At 40.8% G+C, this 26410-nt stretch overlaps 2 protein-coding genes and 1 pseudogene across 3 annotated transcripts; 2 read left to right on the forward strand and 1 right to left on the reverse strand.

Moving 5' to 3' along the window:
- The first annotated feature begins 3237 nt into the window (after positions 1-3237).
- LOC143563599 (uncharacterized) lies at positions 3238-7346 on the forward strand (annotated as a pseudogene). Its single transcript, XR_013140696.1, has 2 exons — positions 3238-3307; positions 5589-7346. The product of XR_013140696.1 is annotated as an uncharacterized LOC143563599 (transcript).
- An 11043-nt stretch (positions 7347-18389) lies between these two features.
- Positions 18390-21044, forward strand: LOC143563607 (peroxisomal membrane protein 11D-like). The gene is made up of 7 exons (XM_077051105.1): positions 18390-18636; positions 18735-18809; positions 18899-18973; positions 19080-19160; positions 19967-20041; positions 20550-20723; positions 20807-21044. The coding sequence occupies exons 1-7, from the start codon at positions 18445-18447 to the stop codon at positions 20840-20842; spliced, it is 708 nt and encodes a 235-aa protein (XP_076907220.1). The 5' UTR covers positions 18390-18444; the 3' UTR covers positions 20843-21044.
- Positions 21045-21710: 666 nt separating this feature from the next.
- On the reverse strand, positions 21711-25546 carry LOC143563606 (F-box protein PP2-A13-like). The gene is made up of 3 exons (XM_077051104.1): positions 25128-25546; positions 22950-23068; positions 21711-22255 (listed from the first exon to the last, which is right to left on the reverse strand). Exons 1-3 carry the CDS (start codon positions 25482-25484, stop codon positions 21838-21840), a joined length of 894 nt encoding a protein of 297 aa, XP_076907219.1. The 5' UTR covers positions 25485-25546; the 3' UTR covers positions 21711-21837.
- Positions 25547-26410: the final 864 nt, after the last annotated feature.

Here is a 26410-nt window from a genome sequence, read left to right on the forward strand (position 1 = left end):
TTTACTGGCTGAGGCTCCGTCTGGTTGTTCATTCTCTGGTCTTGGGTTTTTTACTAGGTGAGCCAACTTGCCAGATTTCACATCTTTTTCGATCGCATCCTTCAAATGGTGGCATGCATCGGTGTTGTGCCCTGTGGATTTGTGAAACTCACAATATTTGCCACTGTTTGGTGGTCCCTTATGGAGTAATGGCCTGGGGCTTTTAAACTGGACATTCTCTGTGCTTAACACTTGCGAAGGCGTTTTGGTGAGGGGAGTCCATATTTTTGGTAGAGGTCTATTAGGCTCTCTGCCGCCTTCCTTCTTGTCACCCTCTCCACGATTAAGAATGTCTTTTTGGGGCTGGGGTAAACTTTGTTGCGCTTGCTTTTCTGCGGAAGAATAATTGGTTTGTTGCAACCTGGACCATACGGAGTTTTGTTTGCCCCTCCTTTCATTGTTGTGTTGTGCTTCTGTTTGATGCCCTTTATCTCTTGCTCTGTCTAGGGCAATTTGTTTTTCATTTCGCGCGAAGACTCGCGATGCTTCCATAAGCTTAGCCCAAGTGGTTGGCATGCCTTCTCTGCTCACGAGAGCTCTGCGGAGTTGATCACTGCGCGCACCTTGTATAAAGGCCACGCGCAAGAGTTGTTCAGTGATGCCTCCTATTGCAAGAGATTCCTGATTGAAACGAGTTATGTAGTCTTCAATGGTTTCATCGTTCCTGCGTACGCAGTGCATAATGTCATCGGGGTCGCGCGTGTGTCTGCGCTGCTGTACAAAGTGAGCCTGGAACTTTTCCAATAGCTCTTCGAACCCATCGATTTGTCCTGTCGGCAAGCTTTCAAACCAGACGCGCGCTGCGCCCTTGAGGCAGCGAGCAAACATGTGACACCATGTTGGCATCGTCCAGCTTTCTAGGTTTCCAGTGTTATAAAAACCTTGTAAGAAATCATCTGGATCTGTTGTACCATTGTACTTGCCTAAACCACTTGGCATCTTGGTTTTGTGTTGAATGGGAGCCTTCACAATGCGCTCAGTGAATTTTGAATGTTTTACCAAGATGGCTGGCCTATATGGTGTGGTTACGTCCACTTGCGCTTTCGCTTGTGGGTTGTATGGTGTGTATAAATCCATATCAGCTTTGGCCCCAGGTGCTATGTTCATGTGTGCGCGAAGCTGTGAACCTCCTGCATGAGTATCTCGCGTCTTCCTCATGCTGTGCACCTCTTCCTCGTCACTAATATCAGCGTGTTCGGTGTGAACAGAATGACCGTCTTCCGGCGCGCGCGCCTTTTTTGTCGTTCCCTGAATGGTTTGTTTATCAAATGCGAGCCTTTGTGTTAAGTCGGCTAACTTTTTGTGTTTTACCAGCTCATTGTATTTGTCCATTAAACGCCGTTGTTCGTTTATGAGCCATTCTTTAGGGTCATTGGTTTCAACTTCCGGACCTATTGGTCCTTTTTGTTTTGTACCAGTCAGATTTTGGAACGTGAGATCGGCTGGGGGAGTTTCAGTCTGGCTATGAGGTGTTGTGTTGAAGGGATGGTTACTGGTGGTGCGCGCAGCGTCACGCAGCGCCCTCAGAACCTGATGTCCCTCATTAACATCCTCAAGCTCATTATCCTCCAGAACTTGATCATTGTTTCGAACACCGGAAACCATGGTGAAGATTTTCAGAGAAAACTGATGAGACAGTGGTTTTGTTGCCGTTGTCCCACGGATGGCGCCAATGAAGAAGCGTGGATCGACTTACTTGTATTCGATCTACGTTCCTCGGGTATGAGTGTGCTATATCACCGGTGGTTTTCCGAGATACGAGTTCTTCCACCTACAAAACGAACAGCACCGTGAGCTTACCCCTCAGAAAGGGACAGAGGGGTCCTCTTTGGGGTAACCCTCCGGTGTGAGAATAAGATATTGTAGGAGAAGATAAGAATGTAAAAATGAGTAAAGGATTCAGAATGTGTTTTCTTGCTTGACCTCAACTGTGGAGGTGGTGTGGTATTTATAGTATTAGGGTTTCCAATGATTGGGCTCAGACCCAATTAGGGCATTTTTGGCCTCCTCCTATTGCTTCGCGCCACGTGTATTTAGGACACCTGGTGCTTTTTCATTGATTATTTTCTGACCAAGGTATTTTACCTGACCCATGTGCCATCACGTGGTGGCACATGGGTTTTGCTGAGTTGTCCACCCTTCATTGGCAGCTGTCAACATCAGCACATTCCTTATTCCTTAAAAGATACCTTCTGGAAGGTTGTCTGATGAGTACAATCATGGTTGTCCTTATCCTGATTTGGATTAGACTATTGTCTCATTTGTTGTGTTGTCCTTTATGCGCCTATCCCGGGGATGCGCAAGGTCTTCTCTTTATTCTCACGCGCAGATGTTTCATGCGCAGATGTGATATGCGTGAGCATGTGATATGCGTAAGCATATGTAATATGCGTGAGCATGTGATATGCGTAAGCATATGTAATATGCGTGAGCATGTGATATGCGCCACGCGCAGATATGATATGCGTGAGCATATGTGATGCGTGAGCATATGTGATATGCGCCACGCGCATAGGTTTTGGCTTTGTGTCTTCATGACATCCTGATTTCAAGCCTCTTGTCTATATCTTGTGGGTTGACCCGCCCCGCTCGATGTTAAGGCGGGTGCATACCCCTTCAAAACCAGTTTTTTTTTTTTGTTTTTTTTGGGGAATTTTTTTTTTAATTATTAAACACCTAGTGGGCATCTTTCAAAATTTTGTTTTTGAAGAAAATAGTGTTTACTGTATAAAATCTGTAAAATTTTATATTGTTTAGTCTCTGATGGTACTCTGTTAAGTAGAAAAAACTATGTTTTTGAAGCTTAAAAATGGTATTTCTTTAGTACAAAGCTACAATATTCAAATTCTGTTCAAATTATGCATTAAGAACTTGCATATTATTCTGTGGGATATAAGGGCTAACCTTAATCTTTGATGTGTTTTGCATTTTTATGTTTGAAATTGGTAGTTGAATCAAGTTTATGCTTTCTTTATTGGGAAAGTATTGTTTTTTAGCATAAAGTTCAAATTTTTGAGTGAAGATGAGTTTAATAAGCATCTTTTTTATTAAAGATTTGTGCTTGAAGTGTTTCTAGTTCAAGAATCCTCAACAACAACCTCTTACTTTTGCCAAAATAATTTTTTTTTATTTTTTATTTTTTTAATTCATGTTTACCTTAGTTACCTGTTAAATATTAATTAATCATTGATATTATTATTGCAGAATCAATAGCTTTGAATGAATTTTGGAGCATTTGAAATGGTGGTAGAAGACCAGTCACAGTCAGGTAAGCAATTGTTCTTGTATTAATTGTCAAGAAGCTTAATTTTCATTTTATGGGTCCTTTAGTAGTTTAACTTGGCATATATGTTATTAATGAAATTATAATCTAGGACCCATAAAATATATAAAAAGTGGAATAAAAGAATGAGCTTTTAATTGCTTGAAAAATACATTGATAGTTTGGTGACATTTCAATTTATAAAATACTTGTATTGTAGTGAAGGTAGATGAAGACTTCTTTAAGTCATCACGTCAAAGTAAAGTCTCACTTAAATTTCTTCACTTTTAGATAATTCACTTCGAAGATTTACGATTTTAAAACCGTTATAACTATTTGAAAAATTTGCAACTACGTCGAAAAAAACGAGTACTATTTCACAAATGGATATATAATTTTTTGATAATCTTTTGAATAGTTTCAAAGTAAAGTCTCCCTTAAATTTCTTTACTTCTAAGTAATTTACCTAGCATATTTACGATTTTTGAATTGATATAACTATATATATTTTGCATTCCCGTCACACATATTTATAGCGTAATCATCTAACTATGGGCTCGAAATGTTTTAACAAGTTTGAAAAAACGAGTACTATAAGATTTCACAAATACATATCTAGTTGATATAACTATATATTTTACTTCGAAGATTTACGATTTTAAAACCGATATAACGATTTGAATTTCTGCAGCCCGTCGCATTTTATAATATAATAATCAAATTTTGAGCTCGAAATGTTTTTAACGCATTTGAAAAAAACGAGTACTATTTCACTAATGCATATATAACTTTTGGATAATCTTTTGAATAGTTTCTTTACTTCTAAATAATTTATTGCTTCAGATTTAAAATTTCTTTACTTCTAAACATCTAAATAACTATATGAATTTTGCATTCCCGTCACATATTTATAGCGTAATCATCGAATTTTGAGCTCGAAGTGCTCTAACACGTTTAAAAAACGAGTACTATAAGATTTCACAAATACATATATAATTTTTGAATTAACTTTTTGGAAAGAATTTACCCTTTTTTAATTTTTTTTTCACAAAATGAAAAAATTGTCATTCATGATTCATGAATATGTCATTTTCATAATCTAAAAGGTAATAACTTTCTTGATGATAGCCTTAAATGGGCGGCTATTTCATAGCCATTGAAAGGTTTTCTTTCACTTTCATCATCTTTACACTACAACTATCTAAAAATACATAAAAAAAGAACTATGGATGCATATTTTTGTGTATATATTATTATATGTGTATGTATTTTCTGCATATTACTACTTTACCAGCACTTGATGGAGCATTATATACATGTGGGGTTTCCATCTCATTTGTAATAACTTTGTCTCTCTTATATAATCATGCAAGATTCTTCAATGTTTTAAAATCTTGTCCCTTTTTCTTTATTTATTTTATTTAATAAATCAAAGTTGGGTTATGCCAACTTTTCTTTATTTTATTGAAAAAAGTTGGTATTTTTTTAATTTTTAACTTCATTTTAGATAACTTAAGTTGAAGATAATGGCTTCTTAAAGCTTCAAGAATCAAATTTGATTCTGGTTTTGATTTCTTTATTTTTCTTGATCTTGGTCTCATTTTCTTCATATTTATGTTGGTTTCTTTTAACCTTAAAGATCGAGATTTAAACGAAAAAAACACCTATATTGAGTTTTTTTGATCTATAAATATCTTATAAACCGATTCGTGCTTCTTTTTAGTCTTAAAGTTCCAATTTTTATCAATTTCTTTACTCTCTTTAACTTCAAAGTTTTAAACTTGATCTCAGATTAGTCAAATTCTAGTTATTTGATACTTAGATATATTATATATTAATATATCATTCACTTTGATCATTTTAGTCTAAAACCCTTAAAATTTTATTTTAATAAAAAAAGTAGGTATTTTTCAATTTTTAATCTCAACTTAACTTGAAGATAATGGCTTCTTAAAGCTTCAAGAATCAAATTTGATTTTGGTTCTTTATTTTTCTTGATCTTGGTCTCATTTTCTTCATATTTTTGTTGGTTTCTTTAACCTTAAAGATTAAAGATTTAAACGAAAAAAAACGCCTAGATTGAAGTTTTTTGATCTATAAATACCTTATAAATCGATTCATGCATCTTTTTAGTCTTAAAGTTTCAATTTTTATCAATTTGTTTACTCTCTTTAACTTCAAAGTTTTATACTTGATCTCAGATTAGTCAAATTCAAGTTATTATATATATATATATATATTATATATATCATTCACTCTTTGATCATTTTGTTTAATTCTTTTACAGATTAGACTTGTCTGAATTCAAGTTAGTCAAAGAGTTTGGTCAAAACTAGAAAAAAGTCAATGGCTGACTTCCAAACAGCTGAAGAATGGCTTTCATCCGCCAAAGATCTCGTTCCAGTAGCGTTATCAAAGGCCCGAGAGGTTAAAGAGTTCCCAGGAAGATGGAAAATGATTAGAACAAATCCCGTCTCGCTTATCCGACCTCTCAACCCACCCGTGCTTCTCAAAGAACACGCTATGCACCGAGCAGTTAGAAGCGATTTGTAGAACGTTAAACGAGTCGATAAAGTTATCGGAAATATGTTCAAAAGGATCTCGATTCGTTATCGGGAAAAATAGATTTGGTTTTAAGAGATTGCGGGCTGTTGATCAAAACCGGGGTTCACGGTGAGGTTACGATGTCGTCGGATGTCGAAGGTTCGAGTCATCGAGGTAGTGATATTCGGGCGCCTGCAAATCGGTATTTGGAAAGTAAACATAAAGCTCTTGACACACTCGTTGATGTAATGAAAGAAGACGAAAAGACGGTTTTGTCGATAGTCGGACGGAGTAATATCGGGGCGTTGGTTTACGGCCACCTCTCCGAAAATCCCGGAAAAAACCGTAACGTTAATATGTTCTTTAGCCGAATCCGGTGGCTGCGAAAGTTGGCTTGTGTCCGAAGGCGTTCTTCCACCGTTAATTCGGTTACTTGAATCCGGAAGCTCGGTCGGTCGGGAAAAATCCGCGATTACGCTCCAACGACTATCGATGTCAGAAGAAACCGCGCGGTCGATAGCGGGCCACGGCGGCGTGCCGCCGCTAATCGAGATTTGTCGGGTGGGTGACTCGGTTTCTCAAGCTTCCGCCACTTGTACGTTGAAAAACTTATCGGTTATTCCCGAGCTTCGACAAACGCTAGCCGAAGAAGGGGTTGTGAAAGTCATGATTAATGTACTCGATAGCGGGATATTATTGGGGTCGAAAGAGTACGCGGCCGAATGCTTGCAAAATATGACGTCGAGTAATGACGAACTTAAACGGGTTGTGATTAACGAAGGCGGGGTTTGAAGTCTTTTAAATTATCTCGATGGACCGTTACCGCAAGAGCCTGCGGTCGCAGCGTTACGTAATTTAGTCGGGTTGGTATCGGTTGAAACATTGGTCTCGCTCGGGTTACTCCCGAGATTAGTTCATGTATTAAAGTTTGGATCACTCGGGGCGCAAAAGGCCGCCACGTCATCGATATGTCGTATATGCAACACGGTGGAAGTTAAAAAGCTCGTGGGTGAAAGCGGGTGTATCCCGCTATTAATTAAATTACTTGAAGCTCAGTCGAATAATGTGCGTGAGGTGGCGGCTCAAGCCGTTGCGAGTTTAATGACGGTTCAACATAACCGTCGGGTGGTTAGAAAGGACGATAAGAGTGTCCCGAACTTGGTTCAGTTGCTTGACCCGAGCCCACAAAACACGGGTAAGAAATATGCGATTTCGTGTTTGGGTTTGCTGTCATCGAGCAAACAGTGTAGGAAACTGATGGTTTCCTACGGGGCGATTGGGTATCTCAAGAAGCTCACGGAGTCCGAGATACCTGGTTCGGGTAAGTTGTTAGAGAAGTTGGAAAGAGGGAGGTTGAAAAGTTTGTTTGGGAAAAAATAGATTGTAATTGTAATGTTTCATTGTCTTGTATGAAACAGAAGTTGTTAAATGTATGAATGTATTAACTTTGGATGTTTTCATAAATTTCTAAAAAATAAATAATTTTTACTTTTTTTTTAAATCGTGTCGGGTTAAAAACGAGTCTAATTGGAGATCGATAAAAAACTTGAAAGGGGTGAAAATGAAGCCGAGTCTGTCAGTCTGAGCCTCAAATGAAAGCTCGTTTGGTTATAGTCTGAGCTCGAGTGCTGTATTGTAAGAACAATTAAGAGCCTACTATATTTTTTTTAAATTTAAGTTATTTGGGGATTCTATGTATTAACTTCATACTACATAGTTGATCTCGAGCTAAGTTTTTGCTCGTTTAAGGTAGTGGACGCGAGCTCGGGTTGATGAGCTTAGCCTTGATTATGGGTTTTCTAAAAATAGTATAAAAGTAATTAAAGTGTATGTAGATTAGTAAATAATAAACGAGCCAAGCCTATCCCGAATTTGAAAAAGTGATTAAAAATGAGTCGAATAAGAGATCGATAAAATCTTGAAAGGGGTGAAAAACAAGTTGAGCGGCTTGAAAGGAGTCGAGCCCGAGCATCAAATAAAATCTTGTTGATGTATAAAGTTTAAGCTTGAGTTTTGTATTGTAAGATCGTTTAACGAGCCTACTATATCATTTGGGGATTCTATGTATTAATTTCAGACTGCTTAGCCGAACTCGAGACTAACTTAGCTCGTTTGAGTTAGTGCACACGAGCTTGTGCTCGTTTGAGTTAGTGCACACGAGCTTTTGCCCTCGCCATAGGGCAAAAGGGAAGCGTAAGGAAACGGACTCCCAACCGAGAAGGCGTTTTGGGGAAGCCTTCAAACCAAAAAACCCAGGTGGAAGCCCACGTGACTTCTCCAAAACATTTAGACCAACTGTTGCAAATGCGGGAACGTCCAAATTTGCAAGGGACATTGCGGAAGCAATTGCCCAAAAAGTGCCAAACAAATGTCCAACATAGGCACATATGATGGTATATCTGATCCAGACGATTATTTGAACAGGTTCATAGCGGGGGCAACCGTCAGCAATTGGACGGAACGTACGTGGTGTTACATGTTCCAAATGACGCTTGTTGGGCCAGCTAGAGCGTGGTTCGATCGTCTACCGGTCAACCACATCTACGACTGGGCAGACTTCCAACAGAAGTTTAGCCAACACTTCAGCCAACAACGAAAGTATACCGAAGAGCAATGGACAATCCTCAAATGCATTCGAGAGGAAGATGAATCTTTGCCAGACTTCATCACTCGCTTCAACTCAAAGAAGCTAAGTCTGGGTAACATTAGCGAAGATCTTGTTCGCGCTGCTTTTATTCAGGGCGCGAACGACCCAGAGCTCATCCGCACCTTAACGGGTAAAGATGGCATGCCATCCACATGGGATGCCATCATGACAGTAGCTAAACGCTTCGCGGAAACTGAGAGGCAACTGGGTAGAGATCTCCCACAGAGAACAAACCTCTACACCCAGAAAACAAGAGAAGACAACGTCCTTACCGCCTGATTAAACAAAAAGCGGAAGCTAGGCATTTGGCAGTCAAGGGTAAACTTTGACACCTCATCCGGCTTGCAACATCGGTTAGGCGGAAGGGATAACGTACGGTCGAACCAGAACTCCAGATGGACGCCACTCACCAAAAGCGTCACCGAGATATTCACCACTGAGGAGCTCCCATGGCCAAAGGCTCCAATAATCCGACATCGTCCCAACGCTGATCGGAGCAAATACTGTGACTTTCACAGGACAAAAGGCCACAACACTGAAGAATGCACAGACGTAAAGGATATGGTCGAAGCATTTGTCAGAGATGGGACGCTCGCGCACCTCGTGGCGCAATGAACGCTGAGCAGGCTGATGCGTGTAGAACCCCAGTTGGGGAAAACACGAATAAAATTACAGCTTCAATGTTGGAGACTACATACTGCGCAAACAACGAGATCCCGAACCAGGTGCATATCGGCTCGATGGCACTCCCATCCCAACAACATGGAAGGGAGCTCAATTACACAGTTTGCATGTAGATCAATTCCAAATTTGTAAAGAAAAGGCCCAGAGCCACTTCTAATGGAAATGATTCTCCTTAGAACATCGACGCTGATGATTTCACATTTATACTTTTATGAACTTTCAACACTGATGCCGGTTTTCACCGCATACATAAGTGTGAAAGTCGTTGCGTGGGGAAGGCGGCAAAACCCGCATAAACCCAAAAAACGGCAAACCTTCACGCAGGTCAGTTGAAGGGTAAAGTTCAGTCATCCCACTAAATGAAAGTGCCGGTCTATCCGCATGAATCATGATAGAGGAAACTGAACACTAACCTATTAACAACCGCGCGTCGAACGGTTAATTTATTCAACACGGATATGCCGGTTTTCACCGCATAATTACGTGGAAAGTCGTTGCGTGGGGAAGGCGGCAAAACCCGCATAAACCCAAAAAACGGCAAACCTTCACGCAGGTCAGTCATAGGTAAACTTTGGTCAACTAAATGAAAGTGCCGGTCCTAACCGCACAAATCATGAGAGGAAACCGAACCTATTGACAACCGCGCGTCGAACGGTTAACTTATTCAAAACAGAGAATTTCTAACAAAAGGATGAGGAAAACCTACACGCAGGTTAGATGTAGGTAAAGTTTAGCCATCCTACTAAGTGCAAGTGACGGTCCTACCCGCACAATCACGAAAGAGGAAGCAAAACTTCAACCTATTATCTACCACGTTCAAAGGTTAACTTATTCTAAACACTTAGAAATTTCAAAAAGGATGAGGAAAACCTACACGCAGGTCAGATGTAGGTAAAGTTTAGCCATCCTACTACGTGCAAGTGACGGTCCCACCAGCACAATCACGAAAGAGGAAGCAAAACTTCAACCTATTATCTACCACGTTCAAATGTTAACTTATTCTAAACACTTAGAAATTTCAAAAAGGATGAGGAAAACCTACACGCAGGTTAGATGTAGGTAAAGTTTAGTCATCCTACTAAGTGCAAGTGACGGTCCTACCCGCACAATCACGAAAGAGGAAGCAAAACTTCAACCTATTATCTACCACGTTCAAAGGTTAACTTATTCTAAACACTTAGAAATTTCAAAAAGGATGAGGAAAACCTACACGCAGGTCAGATGTAGGTAAAGTTTAGCCATCCTACTACGTGCAAGTGACGGTCCCACCAGCACAATCACGAAAGAGGAAGCAAAACTTCAACCTATTATCTACCACGTTCAAATGTTAACTTATTCTAAACACTTAGAAATTTCAAAAAGGATGAGGAAAACCTACACGCAGGTTAGATGTAGGTAAAGTTTAGTCATCCTACTAAGTGCAAGTGACGGTCCTACCCGCACAATCACGAAAGGAAGCAAAACTTCAACCTATTATCTACCACGTTCAAAGGTTAACTTATTCTAAACACTTGGAAAATTGCTAATTTAAACTAAAGTATGCAAGTCATATAACGTTTATAAAGCAAGGAATCCAGTAAAAGAAGCGGTCTTACCCGCACAAAGATTTATATTTCATAATATTCATTACAAGAATGGCCGGGTAACTACCCGCCTACAAGAATATAAATCTATACAAGCTAAATCTATCCTAGCAGTGGGAAGGGATCTTCAGGATCAAGCTTCAGGGCCACTTCCACTTGGACCAGCACCATCAGTAGAGCGTGGCAGTTCAAGGAAAGCTTTAAGGATAGCTAGCCCATCATCAGCAGCAACAACTTCGTTTACCTTCTCCACCACCGGATGCGGGAAGGCGGCATACTGATTCACTGCTTGGTCGTATACAGCTTCAGTATCTACATCAAATAAAGGGAAGTTGGAAGGCGGGATGCCTTTCTCAACGAACCCTAGACCAAGCAGGAAACCGGCCTTTTCCCCATCCTCATGAGAAGCGTTGAGGGCTGCGCTCATAGCATCGTCATAAGACGTCTCCGTGAAGACTCGATGCACAACCTACAAAAAAAAATATATATATACAAGTATCCGAACCTTTTCTATTTACAAAGAAAAGCGTAAAGACATGAAAAGCATACCTGAGACAACGCTTCTCGAAGAAGCCATTCCTTGGCAACCAGAGCCTCCTGGAGGGCAGCTTGAGCTTCGTTACGGGCGCGTTCGGCTTCACTCTTGTCAAGGTTGGCAAGCAACACTTCTTTAGCCGCAGCCTCTTCGACGCCCTTTAGCTTCCGCTCAGTGTGGTCAAGCACCCCCCTCTGGTCCAAGATCTCTTGGAGCTTTTTGGCGTCTTCCATCGCCAAGGCATCATGAGCCTGCTGGAGAGCCTCTAATTTGGCTTTAAGCTCCTCATTCTCCACGCGTAGAGGCTCAGCAACAGCTTCAGCCTTGGTGGCCCTCTCGGTTGCGTTCATTGCCGTTTCCTTAGCCAGCCGAAGCTGTTCGTTAACAGCTTGGGCAGCCTTGGAACGGGCCTCGAGTCGGGCCTGAACTTCAACCTCGAGGGCCTTGAAGGCCTTCTCCTTTTCCGCAGCCACTGCGGTAAGCTTTACGTTCTCCTCCCGGACAGCCCGCGCCCGAGCTACTTCTTGAATGCGAGCTGCTTTTAACTTGTCGTTTTCACGACAAAGCAGCTCGACGCGCGGCTGCATCCGGGCCAGGAGAACCCGAAGCTCATTGGTTAGCCTACCCTCCTGTTAGCTAGCCATGGCTTCCCCCAACGCACCACTGGAGCTGCGTGACGAGCCCACTCCACGCACTCCACAGGTGTGCGAAGGGTTGTTCCTCGGCGGATGTTCCATCGTGGAACATACACTTCATTGGAATCCGACACTGCAAAAAACATAAAGCAGTTAGGAAAAGATGATAAAAATACGAAAAGGGCCAAAAGAACCCTACGCACCTGTAGGGTCAACAATAGGCCGATAGCCCCCAAACCCATCACCTGAACCCAAGGGAAATCCATCCAAGAGGTCAGGTAGATGGGAAGGAGGCAGAGGTTGGCGATAAGCCCCATGCATACCTGAAGGATCGGCCGTCGTTGCCGATGACGGAGGAGGCATGGTAACAGCCGCGGCGGTCGCCGCTGAGGAATCCGCAGCAAAAGTAACCGCCGGCTCAGTGAAAGATGCGGTAAAAATGGCACTGACAGCCGGCGGTGATGTCATCACAGCTGGAACAGTTGGCTCAACGGAGTGAGCAACTGAACCAGCGGAAGCAGGCGCAGGCGCTGCCGCCTGGGTCGTCGCCTCAGGTAGGCTGACCAAGCCTACCGTCATGGGCGGAGGGGTACTCCTCTGCGCTCCACCCTGGAATGCGTCAACATCCACGCCTGCACAAAGAAGATAAGTGTTAATGATGGAAAGCTATGAAGTTAAAAATAAAGTTTGTACTTACGGGTTTTCTTGAGCCTAAAAGTGCGGACAGGCGGGGATAAACCCGAAGGAGCCGGCCTCTTCACGCCGCTCACCGTCGTCATCCGGGGCTCTCCGGAGGTGACAGTCGCAGCCTCCGGAGCGGTGGTCTTATCACCACCGGGGTTCCCCGCCACCTCCTCGCTCTCGGCCTCTGAGTCAGACCGAGGCACCGGATCGGCAGTGGAGGCCACCTTCTCCTTCCCCTTCCCGCCGGCAGCCTTCTTCTTCCGCACCAACGGAGGACCATCTGCGGATTCCTCATCAGAACATACGATTAGAGGAATTCCAGCAGAGGTTTCAACATTGAGGGGTCGAGGGTTGAATAGCGCCTTACCTGGCCGCCTGGCGCTCAGGATCTCGTGGCCTAGCGGGTAGACCTCCACGAACCGATCCGCCGTTTGTTCTAGGATAGGCAACTCGTTCTCGTCTAGAGCGCGAGTACCCATCCGAGCGGGACTGTCAGCCTCCCGCGGGTACATGAGCGACTGCAAGTCGTTCCCCTCTGAAATAAACAGGAAAAAAGTTAGAAGAGATTCTAAATCAACAAAAAGAAACAGAGCATACCGTAAGAACAGAGTTCGAACCTTAATCAAGGACGATTGGGATCTTTTGCGCATCTACATCCTTCCACACCCGGCTCATCCCGAGCATCACCATCCCGGACTCCGCAAACCGGTAAACCGGAGATTGGACTCGGGATATCTTCGAGAACCATTCCGCCTCCTGGTAGTTGGAGGCGTGAAGGCTGGGAAGTGCTTGCCCATTCTTGAATTTCATGGCAAGGGGGATGGCGCGAGCGGAGATGTAGAAGAACTCCCGCTTCCACGAGCGAAGACTGCGCTCGGTTGCGCAAATCTTCAAACCCTTAATCCGGGTTATCAGCGTATACCACCCCTGGATGCACCTCCAAGAGTAGAAGGTCATCAGGCGGTCGACATAGGGCTCAATGCCCAGAATCCGGCACACCCACTCGAAGTGGCGAATCTTCGCGATCGCCATCGGGTGCACCTCGGTCAGGTGCACACCGTGCCTTTCCAGGACACGGTACACAAACTTTGTCAATGGGAACCTAAGATTCCCATAAACAAAGAATGCAGCATATACCCCGATCTTGCCTCTGGGGGCATCATACACCGTCTGATTGTGTTCAGGAAACTCAGGCTCGAGAGACTCGAGCATGAACTTCCTGACGACGTACTGATACAGATCGACAGGCAGAGCACACTGGCACTCGCCAGCAGTACTCTTGTCATCGGCGAACACCCCAGCCTCCTGGGCTGTAGATTCGAGATCACGAGAAGACATCTTGCAGATGAAAGAAGAAAACGATTTCAAGAGAATGCTTGCCTGAAAAGGTGAGTATTCGCCGGAAATAGTTTTGAAGATGAAAAGAAAAGTGAAAGTGTGGATTACAAAGAACCCTCTCCCCCTTTATATACTAATCGCAATTAATGCGATGAATTTAATGCGGAAGAGAGAGAAATCGAAGGTGCAATGAAACTATGACACGTGGCAAAAAGCAAGCTGGCAACAGCTGTTGAAAGGACGCGTACCATTAATTTCGCGGCCACGCGCCCGAAAAATCGCGTCCACGCGCCTGAAAAAGCGTCTGGAATGACCATGTACTGTCACGTCACCATAACTTCCTGCACGTCCTGACACAGTCAGAAGAAACCGTCGCACGACGTTTCAGAGGTTTGGACTGTTCTTATCCTTTCACCAACTCTTCGAATTTCAAAAAAATTCAAAAAGATTCAAAAGTAAGCGGGAAAATACCCCTTACCTTGGCAACCAAGTAACCATAAGACGGGTGCGGGTACAGTGTTAAGGCAAAACCCTTCACATACTTAGCACCTGCAGGGAATTGAAGCCAAGAATACCTCGGCAACCAAGTAACTATAAGACGGGTGCGGGTACAGTGTTAAGGCAAAACCCTTCACATACCTAGCACCCGCAGGGAATTGACGCCATGAATACCTTGGAAGTAAAGTAACCATAAGACGAGCGCGGGTACAGTGTTAAGGCAAAACCCTTCACATACCTAGCGCTCCGCAGGGAATTGAAACCAAGAAGGATCTTCTGGGCAATGCTTGCGGAAATCGAAATAACATCCCCGCATAGCGGGAACGTCGAGAACTACATTGTTCAAAGCTCCAGGATGGAATTGGTGGTTTTAACATAATTGATCACTATGTTCAAAACTACCAAAACCTCATGGAGAATCCACACAAGTGGGACTCAACGCTCCTGACTTGCGAGGAGGTTACAGACCTACCCGCATCATACCCAAAGATCAAGCAGGAAAGTCGGGAATTTCTGCAAGTGACAAAGGACTTCCGCGGGAAGAATCCCCATGGAAAACCTTAAAAACTAAACCCTTTTCAAAACCCTTTGCTTAAGTCCAAAAGTTCACCTCACTTTATTAAACATTCATGAGAAGAACATTGGACTGGGGGGACTTGAAGAGGTAGGTCCCAGCAGAGCCCAGTTGGACCCGCAAGACTCACCTTGAAGAGAAACGTCTGCGCAGAAACCAACTGGATCCGCAGGACCCACCATGCTCAGAGACGTGACGTCCTTACGCGCAGTACGCAAGCTGTTCCCGCAGGAAATGCCTCCCAATGGTGAAGGACTCTGCCTGTTCCCGCAGCTGCGGATACAAGCCATCAGGGAAGGCCACCCGCGCAGCAAGGCTACACGCACAAGGCACTTAGCTCTCATTCAGTTGTCACCTGAAGGAATGAGCAAAGCCGGGAACAATCCCGCACAAAGGCGGGAGGGGGAATACTCCCGCCCAAAAGCCAGTCCGTACGATACGGGAAGATCTTCTGTACTGTACCTGACGAGGTATGGGCAAAAGATCTGACCAAAGATACGACAGCTTATTGACAACAGTATGGCGAGCAGCATGCTCTTGTACTGTATGTCACTATTAGCCGCTGCCTACTCACCAACTCCTGTCATACCACGTGCATAGCCGGCAGTTGGTGGAAAAGGAATAGTACACAGCAGGCCTGGTCACTGTCAGCCGCTGCCTACCCACCAACTACCAGCAGGGCACGTGCGTAGGCCACAGTTGGTAGAACAGGAATACTATTCAGCCGGCCACACCTCCTTGGAAACCTACCTTCGGCTATAAATACCCCAAATGGTATGATCATCTCATCTTATCATATACTACATATTATACCTGATATCTGCTCTAGCAATCTCTTAATATACATTTATATTTAAAGAGCAATCTAGTCTGATTCTCACGCCGAAGGGTGGCCACAAGGAGGAACCCCCCCCCCCCCTTCTCAGTGACGAGCTCACGGTGTCTGTTTTGCAGGTTATCAGAAGAACCATCTTTGTCGGGTCTAACCCCTCGTGGGAAACATCTATCTAACCCCCAGGTTATCTGTAATCTGCCCGGGGTCCGGTTAGTGTTTCTTCAAGTTGTTTAAGGAAGTGTCGAAACGAGGGTATTTTTTAAAATAAGCCGGTCAAGATAAATAATGTGATTCAAAATATAAGATTTTGAGTTTCGTGTGAATTAAAAAATAGGGTAACTAGTTTAAACTTATAGTGGAATAGTTACAAATTTTTGGCCATGCAACTTGTTTCTTGTATATTCTTTGTTTCCGGCCCTTGTTATCCGCCCGGTAGGTAGGGTTCGGTTCGCTTTAATAAAAGGTTGTTGTAAAAAAAAACGCATGTCGTAATATTTAAACACTCAACCTTTAGAATAAAGAGAAGACACGTTACCAGCACACCAAAAGACCAATTTGATTCGGTTTTGTTAATTAAAAGCATAACCTTTTCGAAAATCCCAATTAGCGTTTAATAATGAAAGTATGTTACGAATCTGAAAACTCGGGGTGAACATAAACCGGGTAAAACCCGGTTCACCCGGACCGCTAAGACCCAACTATATTACAATAAGGTTGGTCCCAAGGTCCTGAGAATACCATTAACCAGGTCCGGGTCAGATATGAAAGGTAAGATCCACATTCCACAAGACCCGGTACACCCGGTTATGTCGGGTAAGATTCCAACATGGTCAGTTTACGTGTCGTGAAAATAACATTAACCGAGTCCATGTCAGGTATGTTTGACATGTCATGTAAACCCGTTCGCGACTTCGGTCAACCAACCAAAACTTTTTTTCACATTTGCTAAATTTATCTATTTATTTGTTGTATAGAAAATGGAGGACCAAACACGACCTTATCATCTCTCTCTTTTTTTTCTATTACATAAAAAAATAATATTAATAAATAACAAAAAGAAAAAAATCCTTTTTTTTTATAATTATTTTGTAACTTTTATGATGTAACGTTACAAGGATAAACGTCTAGGCACAGTCGCCAATACAAATACTCTTTCACACACTGACTGTGTGCTCTTTTTAACGGCGATGATATTTTGATTTTGATTCATAATAATATTAATAATAATAATAAACCTTCAGCCTGTGCTCTTCATTAACCTTACAAGTAAGTAATTTAATTTAATTTAATTCAATTCAATTCAATTCAATTCCTATACTATAACTTTTAATTTCATGTTCCTATTATGAATTATTATTATTGTTGTTGTTATGGTGTAATTACTTGTTAGTGTTAAGTTTGATGTAATTATGCTGTTAGGTATAACTAGTGAATATGTTTATACGTGTTATACTATTCGATTTGAATTCATTTATTGATTTGATGTGATGTTCGAGTGTTGATTAAGAAGTTGTTTATCATGTGTTGACTTTAGTTTGTTCAATTTTGACTTTGATTAATTGTATTGATTTTGGATGAAATCCTAGCTGGCAAGTGACATGTGCAATTTTAGGGGTGTGAGCAAGCCAAGCCTGAGCTCGGTTCGGTTTAACTTACGAGAGCTCTTTCTTAAAGCTTGAGCTAGGCTCGGTGAGCCATCTTTTTTAAGCTCAAGCTCGGCTCAGGCTCAGGCTCAACTCGTTAAACAATTACTAGTTAATTTATATGCATTCGAGCTCGTGTACAGTACCTTAGACGTGCCATAGCTCGGCTCGTGTCAATGCCTTTTTTAAAGTTCGGGCCCGGATTGTTTTGGTGTTTTTCTTAAAGCAGATGCTAGGCTCGAGCTCGGCTCATTTTTTATTTACTAATTAGTTTATGTACATTTATATTATTTATATATTTTGAAAAACAAACCTTAAACAAGCCTAAGCTTGGTTCGAGCTTGTGTTTAGTGCCTTAAATGAGCCAAAGCTCGGCTCGAGCTCGGCTCGTTTCGATGTCTTTTTTTAGAGTTTAAAGCTGAAGTGGTTCGTGAGTCGCGATTTCAAGCTCGAGCTCGGCTCGGGCTTGGCTCATTTGTCATTTACTAATTAGTGTATATACATTTTAAGTATATATATTTGAAAAAAAGAAAAAGAAAACCTTAAATGAGCCCAAACGAGCCCAAACTCAGTTTGAGCTCGTGTGCAGTACCTTAAACGAAGCAAAGTTCGGTTTGTGATCGGTTGTGCAGTGTGGAACTAATACATAGAAGTTCAAAAGAGGTCAAACTTAAAAATACAGCAGGCTTGTTATCTTCATATACAAGGCTCGGGCTCGACTCATTTTGAGCGTTTTATCGATCCAATCTCGAGTACCTCCCGAGCGGTTCAGCTCATTTGCACCCCTACTGTGCATATTGTTACTTCCTGTGTTTGATTTTTACATTATTATTGGATTATCATAGTTACACTTGAATATATAAGTAGTATATTTGTGAACCAAAGCCTTGTTATCTTATTTGATTGATGATTTGATTTACGGGAACAATACAGAATACAAAAAATGAGTACACTAGATGTTGCCCGAACCGAACTGGCTCTAGCTGTCCTGTATTTGAACAAAGCCGAAGCCAGGGACAAGATATGCAGAGCAATACAATACGGGTCCAAGTTCGTGAGTAATGGCGAGCCAGGCACCGCTTCAAATGTTGACAAGTCAACAAGTTTGGCTAGGAAAGTTTTCCGTCTTTTCAAGGTGTCACTTTTGTTTTTGTAAAAAGTTTTTATAAATATAATCAAATTTTCTGCATATAATGAAATGAATTTGATTTTAGTTTCGAATCGTATTTGCAGTTTGTCAATGATTTGCATGCTCTTATCAGCCCAACTGCTCCAGGAACTCCCCTTTCAATTGTTTTACTCGGGAAGGTATTTTTTTTGTAATTAATAAACGTTAACTAATACGTCAACTTTATATTTTCATTTCAAAATTTACTGATCTCGGTATTTTGTCACAGTCGAAAAATGCATTATTGTCGACTTTCTTGTTTCTTGACCAAATAGTTTGGCTTCATAGATCAGGCATCTACAAGGTATGTGCATGAGTGCATCATTTGTGTCAAGATTTTATTCATTTGCCTACAAAATGTAAAACGATTAAGAACGAATAAAATATTAATTTTATTTTGGTTTCTTTAGAACAAAGAGCGTGCAGAAATAATTGGCAGGGTGTCGCTCTTCTGCTGGATGGGCTCTTCAATATGCACTACTTTAGTTGAGGTACATACTTGATGACTCGGGTGTTGAATGTATACATAGGGGCGCGCAAATGAGCCGAGCCGCTCGCAAACTACTCAAGCTCGAGCTGAGCTTTTTCGAGCTTGATCTGAGCGTGAGCCTCAAATAAAGTTCGTTCGGTTAACGAGCCCGAGCTCGAACCATGTATGGGAAGCTCGTTTAGGCTCGTCGAGCCTTAAAGAGCCTTGTGTATTTTTAAGTTTTACCTCTTTTGGACTTCTATATATTAATTTACACTTCATAGCCGAGGTGTGACATGTTTAAGACTTTAAGGTATACTACACGAGCTTGGACCGAGCTTAGGCTCGTTTAAGGTTTTTCTCAAAGTATATAAAAATAATTAATAATGTATAAATATTAATTAATAAATACTCCCTACGTCCCATTATAAGTGTCCTAGTTTGAAAAACACAAAGTTTAAGGTGTATTGAATGAATACCTTTTTTTCTTATTAAATGACAATAATGCCCTTGGAAAGTGGGTCCATCAATATTGTTTGTTAATGTTAGTTGTGTGTGTTTAACGGTAATTATGGAAATTGGCTAATAAATTTTAAAAGTGGACATTTGTAATGGGGCAAACAAAAAAGAGAATATGGACACTTTTAATGGGACGGAGGGAGTAATATACAAGCCAGGCCCGAGCTTGAAAATACATCTCACAAGCCGAGCACGAGCTTTAGAAAAGATCTCGAAATGAGCCGAGCTCTGCCTAAAGCTCAGGCTCGGCTCGACTAGTTTACACACCTACATATACACATGGCTGATCATTAAATTTGTGTTGTTCAGATAGGAGAACTTGGAAGGCTTTCAAAATCAATTAAGAAATTGGATAAGGAGCTCAAGGGTAGTGATAAATACAAGGTTAGTGTACAACTGCACATGATCAACCTTTTTTAAACAAGTTTATAATTTGTTTATCATCATTATCATCATCATCATCATCATCATCGTACTCAGTATATCCCACCAATAGCAATGCTATGGTAGGGTCTGAGGAGGGTAAGATGTAGACAGTCTTACCTCTATCCCATAGGGATAGAGAGGCTGCTTCCGGTGAGACCCCCGGCTCGATAGTAGTTTTGCATCAAGCCTTGGACATAAGGCACATAGCACTCAATCATCAGGGACACCGGCTGATTGGTGCATGTGCCCTTGTCTTTCGGCTATCAACGCCACCACATGATGCCTGATTAACCTTCCGCCACTTTTAATGTTATTTTCACGAGATTAGTAAAATAACGTCAAAATTAGTGCACTTTTACTTTTGCCCACCCGAGGGTTCACACATATATACACATATATACATTATATACATTTATAATTTGTTTATGTTAGTATTTATTCGGTTATTTGATTCTTTCGATTGCAGAATGAACAATATCGTGCTAAACTTAAAACATCAAACGAGAGGTCATTGGCTTTGATCAAATCCGCCATGGATGTAGTCGTTGCAGTCGGGCTGCTTCAGTTGGCACCCAAAAAGGTCACTCCTCGCGTTACAGGAGCCTTTGGATTCACCACCTCACTCGTATCTTGTTATCAGGTGCATTCGGTTACCACTGTCTTAATTTTTTATCTTCAAAAATCATTCTTACAGTAAAATAATGTTTGATTTGTTTCTTGCAGTTGCTTCCATCAGCACCCAAGTCAAAAACATCTTGAAGCCGATGGTGCCGGTTACTACACGATCTAGCTTTCGATTTCGTTAAATAAGTATTAAGATATATTAATATATTATGTTTACATACGTTGTCGGTTGTTCGTCTATGATTTTTTATTCGCAGTAAACAATTGCAGTAATGTATGCACCGAACGCTTTGGTTTTAATAGATGTTATGTATGTCTCAATTATGTTTTGTGTTTCGGTTTTGCCTGTTTACACATTTAGATTATTAGGTTGTTTTCGTGCGTATGTTCGTTCATGTCACACAGTTGTTAAACGAGCTCACTTTTATGCTCAAACCCATTTAAGCTCGACTCGATCAAGCTTTTTCACTAGAGCCGAGTCGTTCATGAGCTAACCGTGATCGGATCAATAAAAACCTCGAATGAGCCGATCCTTAACGGGCTCGGGCCCAATCCTAAAAAACTCATTTGTTAATCGAACTTGAGCCCGAGCCCATTATATGTTTAACAACTATGAATAATCCGGGCCCGGGCCCAATCCTAACAAAACTCATTTACTAATCAAACTTGAGCCTGAGCCCATTATATATTTAACAACTATGAATAATCTGGAGACCCCTGATTATTCATACTCATAGGGGTTTTTGGGGAAGGTTGATTTTTTGACTTAAATAAGTCATAAGTTACAAATTTGACTTTTTATCAGTCAACATAACAAATTGAAAGATCAACAAATTAACAGTATACTAATCATAATCAAATCAAACCTTGCTTATATGGTTGTTAGCATTCTGTTTATGATCCGCAACTGTTTATGAACGCAGTCCAATTTTAGTAACATCAAATCTACAAAACATGTACCCAAAACGACAAGATTGTAACTTGTTGATCAACATCAAAACACGTCTTTTGGTCAAAACTCGACTCAGGTATCTTACAGCGATTACTACATCAAACAACACCATTGTGGCAATGCTTACACTACAAACTACTGCTTTCACTAAGATCTAAAATCACACAAATTATGCCTCTCATAACAAAGCTTTAAAATCTTTAACCAAGTTACTAGGACATATAAGAACCGAATCAACGCTCAGACCACCTTTCGTGTGCGTACAATCGATCTGTGTCAAAGAGTACTTAACATTAGTCGGTACGGACGAATCATCAACCACGAAATCTCCCACATGGTGATATTCCCATATCCCATTTTTCTCCAAGAAACACTTTGAAACAGCGTGTTGACCTTCGGGTGTGCTGAGCTGGAACTGGACCGGTTTTATGTCCCACCCATGAACATGGTTAGACAACCGACGGTTAGAGGTCTTTGTGAACCTCCCGAGCCGAAGCTTGAATAATAAGGAATATGTCCCGGCTGGAAAGCGAAACTCTACGTCTCCTTCCACCTCAAGCCACCATATTTGATGAAGGTACGCGATTGTACGAAATCTAGTCGAAATTAAGAAATTATTAATCATCTAAAAATGTCAAAAACACTAATGATCTAGGGATATGCATAAAACCGAAAAAACCAAATCGAAACCGAACAACTCAAACAAACCTAACCGAAAAAATCAAACCGAATTAGAAACCGGCGGTTCGGTTTTGAACTTTAGCAAAAACCGAAATATTGGTTTTGGTTCGGTTTGTATATTGTTAAGAACCGAAAAAACCGAACCGCATCAAAATAACAAAAAAAGATTAAAATAACCATAATATCTTAACCGTAACCATTAAAACAAAATCTATCGATGACTATTTATTTAGTTTTAACATATGGTTAATAACCAAGAATACTGGTATTTTTAGTTTTGATTTTAAATGTCTTTCATTAGACTTTAATATTTGAAGTCCAAATATTCAATATTCTACTAATTATTAGTTTAAAGAAAAAAAAAATATCATGCCCAATTTCAATATCTTGGGTCAACTTTTTTTTATACCCAAAAAGTTTTGACTCGAGTAGCAAAACCGAACCGAAACCCAAAAACCTAAAACCGAAACCGAAGGGTTTTAAAAAATTTTAAAACCGAAAGTTTGGTTTTCGGTTCGGTTTTAGTCAAAAACCGCATCGAACCGCACCACGCACACCCCTATAATGATCCATAGTGACCAAATAGCGCAATTGTTAAAAGAAGTTTACCTCGATTCGTTGGTCCGGATAATATTCCAGTATCTCCGGTCATCGATTCCGGTGATATTCATTGCCATGGAAGAAATTGACAAACACATCCCACCTGTTCTTTTATCCAGCCAAAATTCCTGTAATAAAATGCCTCAAGATTAGGGGTGCAAATAGGAGTGTAGGCGGGCTCGGATCATTTAATTTACACAAAGCTCGAGCCCGGCTTGTTTCAAGCTTTGTTTTTAAAGCTCGAGATTGGCTCATGACTCGAGTAGTTTTTCAAGCTCGAGCTCGGCTCATTTAACTTACATAGAGCTTGAGCCCGGCTTGTTTAACTTACACAGAGCTCGAGCACGGCTCGTTTAAACCTCTATTTCTTAAGCTCGAGCTCAGCTCGTGAGGAGTTTTTCGAGCTCAAACTCATTTACTATTAATTAAATAATTTTTATATATTTAAAAATAGAGTTAAGTGCCATTTTAGTACCTGTGGTTTTATCAATTACGCAACTTTAGTACTTTTTTTTGAATTTTTTGCAATTGGCTACTCCATGTTTCAAAAACTGGCCATTTTAGTACTTTTTCGTAACCCCGTCTATTTACACCGTTAAGTCAGGGGTAAACTGGTAATTTCTTTTTCATTTATTTTTTTCTTTTTTCTTTAATTACCTAACCCCTTTGTATCTTCAAACCATAAATCTAAACATCACCAGTCACCACCACCCCCTCTCCACATCCCTAAACCGGCCGTCGATCCACCGAAACCCGTAATCCTAAGCTCGATTTGTGTTCTCAGATCTGACATAACCTGAACCGGCCGTCGATCCACCGAAACCCGTAATCCTAAGCTCGATTTTTGTTCTCAGATCTGACATAGCCTGATCATAATTTGACTTACCCGGTGAGAAAAAAATTCAGTTAAATCTCCAAGAACCCTAAAAAACCTCAAACTCCACCCAAATCAATGGCTTTGGAACGAAAGCATATGCACCTTCATCAACACTATAAAGCCCTAATTTCGGTGAATTTGAGTTACCGTGATGAAGAGGAGCAATAGGGGAAGACGAAGAGAAGGGGAGGGATGTCGTGGTGGCCGAGTTTCGTTATGTCGGATTTGAGATGGGAGGGGTGTGGTGGTGTCGGGCCTGCCGGCGGTTGTGGTGGTTAAATGGTGGTGGTAATTGCGGCGTGGTGCAGTGGTGGTTAACTGGTGGTAGTTCAATGGAGGTGATTCATGAATAACAATTGTGGTGGTGGTTTGCAATGACTATATTTGTGGGTGGAGAGAAAGAAGATGGATCTTGTGTGTTCATGGTGGTCAAGTGATGTTGGTGTATGGGTGTACAGAGAGAGAAAGATAATATTGAAAGATAAATTGATTAAAAGAAAATAAAAAAAATAAGAAAAATAACAAATTTACCGGTTTACCCTTGACTTAACAGACAAATTAAACGGAGTTACGAAAAAGTACTAAAATGGCACGTTTTAGAAACATGGAGTAGCCAGTTGCAAAAAATTCAAAAAAGGTACTAAAATTGCGTAGTTGATCAAACCACATGTACTAAAATAACATTTAACTCTTTAAAAATATTTATTTACACATTTTTCAATAATAAATTTATGTCTGACATAATAATATTATTTAGCTATTTTTCTCATAACTTTGGAAAACAATAATAATTATTAAAAAGATAAGCAATAATAAAAAATTATATAAATAAAAAGTTCGAGTTCAATATCTGACGCTCCGGCTCAGACCTGTTTAAGCTCAACTAAATCAAGTTTTTTCACTAAAGCCGAGTCACTCATGACCTACTCAAGATCGAATCAATAAAAACCTCGAGATCAGATCAATAAACCTCGAACGAGCCGATCCTTAAGGGACCCAGGACCAATCCTAAAAAAAAGCTCATTTACTAATTGAGCCCGAGCCTAAAAAAAGCTCATTTATTAATCGAGATTTGAGCCTAAAAAAAAGCTCATTTACTAATCGAGCCCGAGCCTAAAAAAACTCATTTACTAATCGAGCCCGGGCCTAAAAAAAGCTCATTTACTAATCAAGCCCGAACCCGAGCCCGAGCCTATTATTAATTTAACAACTGTTCTGGAGACTCTAGATTATTATTCATAGTTACAATTTTGACTTTTTATCAGTCAACAAAACGAATTCAAAGATCAACAATCATAATCAAATCAAACCTTATTTCCATGGTCAAATCGAACCGGCTTGGTCAACCGTGAATAAATTTCACTTTTACCCAACTTACTACAACACCCACTACGGTTGTTATTATTATTATTATTATTATTAATCAAATACCCATCAACCAAACACCGGTAATTAACCGGCAATTTATCTTCCCATATGAAATCAGCCGATGAAGCCGCTCGAAATGACCGATTTAGCCTCGCCAGTTTACAAATCTCCGGCGGATCTAAATACGATAACACCAGAGCGATACAGGATTCTGGGATGTCGCCCAGTTTCAGCTTTGATGGGTGGGTTGACCCGTCTGAGGATTCGGGTGATAATATGAGTGATGAGCTGGCACCCATACGGTGGTGGTTGTACGGTGGTGTTTGGATATGGATATAGAGAGAGTGAGAGAGATGATATTGTTTGGATGAGAGGATGATATGTGTTATCTGGTTATATTGAAATGGTGACGTGGATATTTTTATAGTTTTAATATTTTATAATGCTATTTGGGGTTTGGTGGTGGAAAGAAAGTGTGTGAGGTTGACGCGCGTCTTTGAGTTTTATGGTTTTGGTCCTTGAGAATATTTGTTGTTTTAAATTTATCTTAACCTTAAATAACATATTTTAGATCATACGTCAAATATTAGAGTGTGTCTTCCTGAGATGAGATGAAATGTTCATCCGGATTTTGTAGTTCGAAACCACTATTGTGAATACCATCAATGAGGATACCCATTATCGTGGAACAACACACTCGGATGGTTGGATATTAAGGGTAGTTTCAAAAGTTGTCGTGTTAATGAGTGTTCGTCTAAACTCTTCAAATTATTGAGTTAATTGAGTAAATTAAATGTCTCTAACCCTAGATAACAAAGTTTGGATTATAAACTAAATTATGCTATTCCATGTTAAGAACCTTGTTTGTGCTATCTAGTGGTGTTGGTTCTCGGTTTCATAATTCAACGACTCCTTTATTTTGGTTTGGTCAAAATCGAATGAACAATTCATGGCTGAACCGTTCAACGATAGATTATTGATTATTATGGAGTTTGTAAAACGTAATATACTATTGTGATGCCCTAACAAGTTTGATAGGGTTACCAGATATGTTTTATTATGTGCTAGGATGGACGTTACAAATTATATCCAAAATATCATGTGGTGTAAGTAGTTTTTATGCTCACTTTTTACATTGTAGAATCATTTGTTTATTGTTGAAAATTGTTTATATTTTTGGAATCTATGCAACAATTTTAGCATCCTCTTAATAAAACCGTATGCT

This window comes from Bidens hawaiensis, unplaced genomic scaffold (genome assembly GCF_021521415.1).
Source record: "Bidens hawaiensis isolate Kalapana, Puna unplaced genomic scaffold, B.hawaiensis_p1.1 tig00021501_1, whole genome shotgun sequence".
In the NCBI taxonomy this organism is placed as follows: Eukaryota; Viridiplantae; Streptophyta; class Magnoliopsida; order Asterales; family Asteraceae; genus Bidens; species Bidens hawaiensis.

Excerpts from the sequence above, each read along its gene's own strand:
- LOC143563606 (XM_077051104.1), bottom strand. The coding sequence starts at position 25,484 with ATGGGTGCCAGCTCATCACTCATATTATCACCCGAATCCTCAGACGGG. Across the intron at positions 23,069-25,127 it reads GATTTGACCATGGAAATAAG|GAATTTTGGCTGGATAAAAG; the intron begins GTTTGATTTGAT and ends ATTTTATTACAG. Across the intron at positions 22,256-22,949 it reads ATCCGGACCAACGAATCGAG|ATTTCGTACAATCGCGTACC; the intron begins GTAAACTTCTTT and ends AATTTCGACTAG.
- LOC143563607 (XM_077051105.1), top strand. The coding sequence starts at position 18,445 with ATGAGTACACTAGATGTTGCCCGAACCGAACTGGCTCTAGCTGTCCTG. Across the intron at positions 18,637-18,734 it reads AAGTTTTCCGTCTTTTCAAG|TTTGTCAATGATTTGCATGC; the intron begins GTGTCACTTTTG and ends TCGTATTTGCAG. Across the intron at positions 20,724-20,806 it reads CACTCGTATCTTGTTATCAG|TTGCTTCCATCAGCACCCAA; the intron begins GTGCATTCGGTT and ends TGTTTCTTGCAG.